This window comes from Danio rerio, chromosome 21 (assembly GCF_049306965.1).
Source record: "Danio rerio strain Tuebingen ecotype United States chromosome 21, GRCz12tu, whole genome shotgun sequence".
Taxonomy (NCBI): domain Eukaryota; kingdom Metazoa; phylum Chordata; class Actinopteri; order Cypriniformes; family Danionidae; genus Danio; species Danio rerio.
Genome location: NC_133196.1, coordinates 277,501 through 287,500, shown reverse-complemented (window position 1 = coordinate 287,500; position 10,000 = coordinate 277,501). Strand labels below are relative to the sequence as shown.

General features: G+C 34.3%; 1 protein-coding gene and 1 long non-coding RNA gene across 5 annotated transcripts in view; both read right to left on the bottom strand.

Annotated features, from left to right (window-relative positions):
- Positions 1–2,603, bottom strand: part of homer1 (homer scaffold protein 1) — a 22,234-nt gene extending 19,631 nt beyond the window's left edge. For all 4 annotated transcript variants that reach the window (XM_073935592.1, XM_073935593.1, XM_073935594.1 and 1 more), the window contains exon 1: positions 2,341–2,603. In XM_073935592.1, coding sequence (XP_073791693.1) covers positions 2,341–2,345 — 5 coding nt within the window. In that variant the 5' untranslated portion in view covers positions 2,346–2,603. The remainder of the gene's footprint in view (positions 1–2,340) is intronic.
- A 2,205-nt stretch (positions 2,604–4,808) lies between these two features.
- LOC141379932 (uncharacterized) lies at positions 4,809–7,048 on the bottom strand. The gene is made up of 7 exons (XR_012397018.1): positions 6,974–7,048; positions 6,654–6,696; positions 6,327–6,354; positions 6,143–6,202; positions 5,717–5,833; positions 5,508–5,611; positions 4,809–4,932 (listed from the first exon to the last, which is right to left on the bottom strand). It is a non-coding gene; the product is annotated as an uncharacterized lncRNA (long non-coding RNA).
- Positions 7,049–10,000: the final 2,952 nt, after the last annotated feature.

The following is a 10,000-nucleotide window of genomic DNA, read 5'->3' as shown; positions in this document are numbered from 1 at the left end:
GTGATTTGTAGCAGCTGTTGGACAGCATAAATAGGCAGAATATTATATTGAGAAAGGTAATATATCACAATCTAATGTCACTTTAAAAAAGACAAAATAAAAGTGTTACTGAGTTAACAAAAGTCAAAGGATTTTATGTTCATTCAGCTTTTTTGTGATATATTACTGTTTTTTGCAGAACACTGTCAGTATTATATTAACATATTAATCCATGTTGATGTGTCCACCCCAGTGTGTGTAAAACTGAAGCTATCCAGACATAAGCGCAGATATAAAGTCAGAGCTGCAGGAAAGTCTTCATAAACTCTATATAAACACTGTCTCTGATGTAGTGATAGTGTGCGCTGTTTGTGAAGCTGCTTTAGATTGACAGTTATTGGGAAATGCGCTATACAAATACATTTGGATTAAACTAAATATATAGTATGTCACAACTGTCTTGTCTTATAAAGTGTGACGTTATAATGGGGGAAAAGCTGAAAGCTGTTAGATAAAGTATCACAATTACAGTTTCACACTGGAACTGAATATATATCATAACTACAACTTTTCCTTCATGTCGGATCTTAAAATCTTTTAAAGCCATAATGTCCAAGAGAATAAAATTACTGAGAGTTGTTAAATAAAAGGTTGCAAATACAGTTTCACGCTTCAATTGAATACATAAACAGTCTGTATATGTATATATATATATATATTTTTTTTTTATTTGAGGTCGAAACTGTATTTTATTTTATTCATACACTTGTCACAATTCAGTTTTTTTCACCTCATAACTGAAAGATGTGCAAGAGGGAAAAAACAGTGAAAGTTGTCAGACAACATGTCACAATTAGAGGTTTGCACTTGAACTGAATTTATATCATGTACAGTTGAGGTCAGAATTATTCACCCCCTTTGAATTTTTCTTTCTTTGTTAAATATTTCCCAGATGATGTTGAACAGATTGAGGAAATGTTCACAGTGTGTCTGATAATGTTTGTTCTTCTGATAAGTTTTATTTGGGCTGGAATAAAAGCAGTTTTTAATTGTTTAAACAGCATTTTAAGCTCAATATTATTCGCTCTTTAAGCTATATTTGTTTCTGATAGTCTCCAGAACAAACCATCATTATACAATAACTTGCCTAATTCCCCTAACCTGCCTAGTTCCCCTAATTACCCTAGTGAAGCCTTTACATGTCACTTTAAGCTGTATAGAAGTGTCTTGAAGAATATCTAGTCTAATATTATTTACTGTCATCATGATGAAGAGGAAATAAATCAGTGATTAGAGATGAGTTATTAACACTGTTATGATCAGAGATGTGCTGGAGAAATCTGCTCTCTGTTACACAGAAATTGAGGGAAAAAACAAGCAGTCTAATAATTCTGACTTCAACTGTATGTGTGTGTAAATATATATCTATATACACGTCACAATACAGATATTTCCTTAATCTTGTAACTTTAAAAATTCAAATTGTAATGTCCAAGAGCGGAAAAAATAGTAAAAGCTGTCAGAGAAAATGTTACAATTAGTTTTGCACGTGAATTGAATATATATTGTGTACATATGTGTATGTATGTGTATATATATTTAAATATATATATATATATATGTCACAATTACAACTTTTTTCTTTGTCTCTTAACTTACTTTAAAGTTATAATGTCAAACAGGCACTTTTCATTAATATCATAACTTAAAAAGTCGTAATGAACAAGAGGGAAAAATAGTTTTCAGATAGTTGAATAGATATATATATTGTGTGTGTGTGTGTGTGTGTGTGTGTGTGTGTGTATATCACAATACTGTTTTTTATCTCGTAACATAAAATGTGAGGAAAAAACTGTAAAAGCTGTCAGATACAATATCACAACTACAGTTTTGCACTTGAATTGAGTATATATATATATATGTCACAATTTTTGTAAATAAAATATCACAATTACAGTTTCGCACTAGTATTAAACGCACATAAATGTAAATGTCACGATTCCGGCTGTTTTTTCGTCTCGAAACTTAAAAATACAGTCATAATGTCCAAGAGGGAAACGAAACAGTGAAGGTTGTCAGTTAAAATCGATCAATTAGATTGTGATACAAGTCCCGTGCTAGATTTGCGATACTGACGTCACAGTGGCGAGCGATGACGTCACGCCCGCCTTAGCCAATCGCGTGCCTGACAGCTGCTTTACACGCGTTCACGGTGTTGATGTTCTAGAGCTGTTTTTTGGCCCTGATTCTGAACCAGAGCCACAGAACACACACACACACACACACAGAGAAACACCAGCGCTCTCTCACACTCACACACACACTCAGACACACAATACGCGCGCTCTCTCGCTCTCTCACCCCATCTTGCTGCGCTCTCGGTGTCCGTGATTCAGTCCGACATGATGCTGAAGCTGCTGGTGATGAAGAGGAGGATGATGAGGAGGACAATATCAGCAGATGATCCCCACACACACACACACACACACTCTCTCTCACACACGCGCGCGCGCTCACACACACACTCGCGCTCTCTCACACATCTCCTCAATCCGCTGATTTATTTCATCTCTCCCGCATCTGTCTCTCCTCCTTCAGTCTGTCAGACGCTCATCACCTCCGCCGACGTCATCACGCACCCGCTCTGACGTCACGCACAGTGCAGGAGTTGCGCCACTTCCGGACGCGCGCAGGAACAAGCATCTGCATGTGTGGAGGAGAAAGCGCTGTCAGACTCTACTGTACTGTACTCTACTGTACTGTACACACGCGTTTAGCTGCAAATATATAGATCATAATCAACTGCTGATCTCACACAGTCCGTGTTAATGAACTATGAAGGTAATTCAGTAGCAATACTCGAGAGCTTGCAAATGTAAATGTGAGCACTTGTGATAAGAATATTTGTATGTGTAGGTTGAAATGTACACTTACAGCTCTGATGTGAACAGCTGAAATCCTCGATTTGCACACACACACAACAATCAACACACTTGTGTTTTGAATCGGAAGTTGCAGATTAATAGTTGTGTATTTGTAAAATGTCATTCACAAATACAAAGTGACAGACACACGTGTGCACGGCAAATTTGACTGCATCTCCATTCTACAACCACAGGTCGGCACTCACAACCTCTCAGATTCGTCAGTACAACTACAAATCTCCCGCGCTCTGACTTTTGCTACACATCTCCCGCGATCTCTGTAGCAGAACTCATCTGTGCACTCGCAGATGCAGAGGGGTGAGCAGCGCGGGGCAGGGGAGGGGCGGGGCAGGTGTAAAGCTGTTTCATTGGCTGAAGCCTGACCAATGAACAATGCCAGCAGCCAACAGGACTGAGGTGCAAAATAATAATTTCCCACGATTATTTTATTATTTAGGGCTTATTTCAACTATTTTCTGAAAAGATTTTTGTTAAATATCATTAATTCTACTGTAATGTACATACCAGTAAAAGAGCAGCAAAGCCAGTTTATTGGCTACAGCCAGCCAATGAGATGGGGCGTTTCTGTTTGTCAGCACACAGGGCAGCTCACGTTGTTGGAGGCCTCGAGCAATCAGAGGGTAAGTTATGATTTTTTAATAATTATCTATATGTTCAATACTGTTAGCTAAGCTAAGGACTGTGCTGGGTGCTTCTCTTGTGTGTTTCTTATATAAGAAAACAGTTATGAGTTATCTAGGAGCTGCTTTCTATCATGTTATATGGTTCTAAAGATACGATTCAACCCACATGAAATAAGAAGTTGTAATAGTATTTATAGCAAATAATAGTACGTTTTTGAACCATACTAACTATAATAAACTGTATTATACTGTATATATTGCAGTATCTACAACTTTGTTAATGAATGCAACAGCACACTGTAGTATTAACTAGCATAAACTTTAGTAAATTGAAGTATACTTATATGTATATATATATGTATATATATGTATATATATATGTACACTGTAAAAAATTTGACCTTAAATTCACAGTAAATTACTGGCTAATAATTGCATTACTTTCACAGTAAATTACTGTATGTAAATTCACAGTAAATTATTGTGAGGTAGTTCACAGTAATTTACTGTGGTTTTGTCACATTAAATTATTGTGAAATTACAACCATATATTGTAACTTTACAGTAGATGATAAAATCCGTTACTGTGATTTCACAGTATTATCTTGTAGAATTAACTATATTTTACTGTGAATTTGCAAAACGATTACTGTGATTTAGCAGTAGGTTGCAGTTTAAATACCTGATTTAACTGTAAAGTTACAGTTATATCCTGGATTATTACTGTAATTTAACAGTTTGGTGCTGTAAAATTTCAAAGCATATTTAAATTCTGTCTTAATTTACTCACCCTTAGGTTATTCCAGCTCTGTTAAAAAGGATTTTTTTTGTTAAACACAGAAATAAAAATATCAAATATTCCTCTTTGTGTTCAAACAACCTGAGGATGCGTAAATGACGACAGAATCTTCATTTTTGGGTGATCTGAAAAGACTCTAAAATCAAAATAAAAACAAACACACATACATTTTACAGATTTATTTTACAGCTTCATGACATCTGTGTAAACATTTCAGAAAACTTTCAAAAGGTGAAGGTGAAGCCTCAAAAAATACTATAAGAACATATTAACAAAAAAATCTGACATCATATTTAGCATACATATAAAAAGCAGTGCTTCAGATTGCGCTCTCTCTCTCTCTCTCATTATATATATATATATATATATATATATATATATATATATATATATATATATATATATATATATATATATATATATATACATACACATGAGAGAGAAAAAACTTCTTGCTAAACTAGGCAGTCGTCTATTCAAGGTCAATCATTTTCCTGATAATTTTACACACTTGCTGGTTGATGTGTCTTCTCTGCTTCTTTGACTTCGTCTGTCTTCCATCTCCAAACTGGTGCCCAAAAAGCACCTATAAGCAAAAGGGCAGACAAACAGTTAGCTTCATACAACACTACTGGGACAATACTGCTGCACTACAGAGCAAAATTACTGTTAGCTCAGTTTAAACATGCTGACAATACTGTAGCTCAGTCAAACTGCAATCATTTAAACAAAAACATATGAAAAACATTTCCATCACAAACACACAATCAAGAACAGTCCAACAACAAATAGTGGTTTTAATGACCTAGGCAGAGCATTTTAAAACAGTTGATTTGATTTACACCTGTTTACAGACTATAATCTAATGCTGGGTTCACACTTATTGCAAAGTTAACACATGCATCACAGTACTTGCTCTTGAATAATAGCAGGATGTTTCTTGCATCAAGCTAATTTTTCATGATTTAAATATTAGGAAAATTTTGCAAAAAAAACTTGATTGAAGTGATACAGCACTTGTGTTGTATTCATTTCAATCAAGTTTTTTGCAAACATTCCAAATATTTTTAAACGTTTTTTGAGTTTCACTTAATTTGTGCTGCCCAGTAAAAATTTCCCACTATTTATGCATTTGCAATGACTTGCATGTAATCCACTCACCTGAATAGGTAACTTCACATATGGTAAAAGAGCCCCATCCTTTTAAAGACAGCTTCCCCTCTGGTCTCCAGCACAGACAAACAAATTGTGTCTGCAACACGGCCCTTTATAACAAGGGGACAAGGGGAGTCATGACTTGTGCTCCTATACATTCCTTGTTTAACCCCCCAAAACAAGCCCTTAGTTACAATATTTATTGTAGACATTACCTTAAATTCCAGAGTGCAAAAGGCATCTTCAGCATACTTCAGTTTCAGACCAGATCCAAAGTCTGTTGTGAAATCCAGGTGAGGTCCCATGACCACTCGACCCTCCAAGGAATAAGACTAAAAGGGGGAAAGAAGGACTAAATTAGAGGTGTTTGTGAATAGTTAAATTTGTTTGTAGAAACAAAGTTGACATTCCATGCTCTGCCTATTAAAAACCAAGCAAACAAACACACATGCCCAGTAAAATTGCTCATAAAAATAAAAACTATAGTTTAAAAAAATCAGTCTAATATTTACTACTACTGGAGGTACTGGTGGAACTTCTGGAAGAAGAAAAAGAGTGTGTACAAGAAACTGCTCACAACAAATCTGTGAAAAACCTGACATTTAAAAATCTAATAAAAATGAGGAAGGCATCAACATTACCTTTAATAATCAAGCGATGGTTGATTGGTAGCATCAGTGTTTCAACATCAATGGCTGTGGCTGCAAAAAAATATGAATATAATAAGAGTAGAATAAGACTCAACCTAACACACACATACCCATATATAGGTTTAGATTGTGTTAATGAATTTAGGTTATATTTGTGTGCTCAGAATTTACTCACCTCACACTTCAGCTATTATCAGGTACACCTGAACACCAAAAAATAAAATCTACAGTTAGTGACAATATACAATTAGTTCTCATTAGTAAATGTTAGCACTGCATTAACACCAGTGAGAAATATACAATATGTACTGTGTTAGTGTTAGTTTAAAAGAATACAACTGAATTGTATTATAAGCCTCATTTAATAAAACATAAGACTTGATTCATAATGAGTTTAGTTTATTAAACTAACTTAACGTTAACGTTACAGTGAACAAAATTAACGTACATGATGGTGACTAACGTAACCGTAACGTTAACTTAAGTGAAGGTCAGAGCTTACCTTAACCTTAGTCATTTCACCTTTACTTCAGTCTTGTAAGTTACTGAAACAGAAAATGCAGTTAACAAGAAGTTATTAAAGAAAAATTCATTTTTTTCAGGAACTAACGTTAACGTTATGCTAATAACAAGTTACCTCAGAAAACACTACAAGCACCATCTGGCGTCGTTAATTTCTTGTTTTAAAAAAAGGCGCGCTTAAACCCTGTACGTGCGAGTACAACTAAAGTACTCGGTAAATTCCTGTTAAATGACATGCCCTATACAGAAATACACATACAACGATCATTTAACGGACAAAAGTCATATTTTAACACTTACCGAGGATGAATCCGTTGGGTGAAGAGACGACGCAGGCATTGTCGTGATGGCGCTTGTTTGCGTTCGAGTCGAGTCAGTTCTGTTCAATGATTCGGCTCCTTTAAGTGAACAGTAAAGAGTCGAATTCGCCTGAAAACGATTCCGTTTTGTATAATATTGTAAGACGCAAACATATAATTCATTAATATTTCATCATATTGCTTGGTTCGTGTACTGCTTGTACACGAATTGCTTGTTGATGACTATGAGCTCATGAACACGTCTGATAAAATATCTGAATCTGATTCAATGTCACACGAGTCCTAGACCGAAGCAGTGCAAAAGTAATATATTGATTGAAATATAAAGTTAATTATTTTCTTCGCCATTCAAAATATTACATATCTCTGACTTCAACAATAAGAATAAAGTTCGTTTGGAGTGTATTGAGAATTATTATTTTTCCTCCCAGGATTCATTTCGCACCAAGCTGCATCAAGCTGTAATGGTGGATGAGAAGGCACATAATATTATAAATATTGTTTGTAATATCTAATGAAATAAAGTTTTAACACTTTTCCATGCGAGAATGTAGTTCTTCAAAACTCAAATCTGTGGATTGTTAGTAAAGATTGTGTGTAATTTTAAGTGTGTTTTGCCGGTAGCGGAGATCTATGACCTCCAGGCGGTAACGGCGCTCATTACTCATGTATCCGCCGAGAGGCGCCTGTCTTCAGGCTAGACATTGGGACAATTGCCCCGTCTTCGATGGCTCTATATGCGTCCGAAAATGAAGTTTTAACTGTTTTTCATGGTAGAATGTAGTTGTTTAAAACTCTAATCTGTGGTTTATTTATATAGATTAAAAAAAATAATAATTTATATATATATTTAATTCTGAGATTAGTGACCTCCAGGCGATGACAGGTGCCCAATACTCATGAAACCGTCTAAAGCAGACATTTACCCTGACATTGAAATAATTGTTGGCTGTTTAACAGTCTTTGGTTTCATTAATTAATTACTTTTTATTCCAGTTTATTATGTTTTGGCTAAGCACACAGTTGTTCATTAAATATTATTTCCTATTCTATGTTAACTGTATAAAATTAAATAAAGGTGCAGTACAACCAAAAAGATGTTGGTAACCAAATCGTTTTGGGGGCTAAAAATATTCTGTTATTATCTGTTAAAAGTTCATTTGTATTAATTTCTACGTTGAGTTAAAAAAGGTTTGAATTTCTATAACTAACGTGCAAAAGATATAGCCCTTTTCACAGTAATTGGCTGTAATCATGCTACCTGCCGTTATTTCACAATAAAATTATGAATACAACATATTACTGTGAATTTTTCAGTTAAATACTGTGAAGGGATACTAATGTAATTTACTGTGAAAAATTACAGTAACTTGTTGTGAAAACCTGGAAATTTTTTACAGTGTATATATGTATATATATATATATATATATATATATATATATATATGTATATATATATATATATGTATATGTATATATATATATATATATATATATATATATATATATATATATATATATATATATATATATATATATATATATATATATATATAGCTTAAATTTGAAAAAATTGAAATATAGCTATCTGTTTAAAACTAAACATTCTAATGCCATTTATTATGCAAATATCAAGTTGAAACAAATCTGTTAAGAACATGCATTTATATGTAAAACCTAATACATTTTAAAGCAGTTTCATTTCTTTCTAATTTATACATCTACATGCATTACATCTGATTTAGGTCCACAACTTGCATCCTTCAACATGATATGTGTGTTCAAAGGAAGAGCAACTAGGTGAGGGAGACAGTGTCCATCGCTCGGCTGAGGGTCCACTTTGAGCATCTCATCTGCAGGGTTAAGCAACATAAGCAGTCATCATCTCTCTCTATTACAGCGAGCATCAACCAGCTTTACACAACGGCTTGCTTTCTGACCATTAGTAAAGGCTTGAGCAAAGTATTAAAGAGGAGATAACATTTGATGGGTAATGATGAAGTTGGATTTACCACCTCCATCTCATTATGAACAAGGAAAAACCCTGAAATATTTCAATACAAGTAACTAGACATTTGCACTGCACTTATTTGCACTGTAAATTTTATTTGACAAATTACATTCCCTTACAGAACAGGTGTCAAACTCAGTTCCTGGAGGGCTGCAGCTTTGCAAAGTTTAGTTCTAACCCTAATTAAACACACCTGATCAAACTAATTGAGTCATTCAGGTTTGTTTGAAACTTTCACTTAAGTGTGTTGAAGCAGGGTTGCAACTAAAAACGTGCAGGGTTACGGCCCTTCAGGAACTGAGTTTGACACCCCTGCTTTACAGTAAAGTGTAAAAATACTACATTAAACAATTATCAAAATAAAAGTTGTGTGTGTGGGTGAGTGTGTGTTTTGTTTGGATCATCATGTCATCTTTAGCATAAATAACATCCTATTCAAGCTATGCAGCTTCTCTGAGTTCCTCATCGACTTGAAACATGCTGATCTCTCCTGTCACTCCATCCCCACAGGAAACTGAGAAATAACCTATAGTTAGTAACGTTCATAATTAAAAAAGTGATATAAAGGACACACTGTACACAAACATGTAAATAGATAGATGGATAGATAGATATGATGCAGGTTATAATAACCAAAACCGGTATGATCTGTAAGAAACTGAAACGCCTAGTGTTATTTTTAATTGCTATTAATGTGTGTGTGTGTAAATATACTTCAATTTACTAAAGTTTATGCTAGTTAATACTACAGTGTGCTGTTGCATTCATTAACAAAGTTGTAGATACTGCAATATATACAGTATAATACAGTTTATTATAGTTAGTATGGTTCAAAAACGTACTATTATTTGCTATAAATACTATTACAACTTCTTATTTCATGTGGGTTGAATCGTATCTTTAGAACCATATAACATGATTGAAAGCAGCTCCTAGATAACTCATAACTGTTTCTTATATAAAAAACACACAAGAGAAGCACCCAGCACAGTCCTT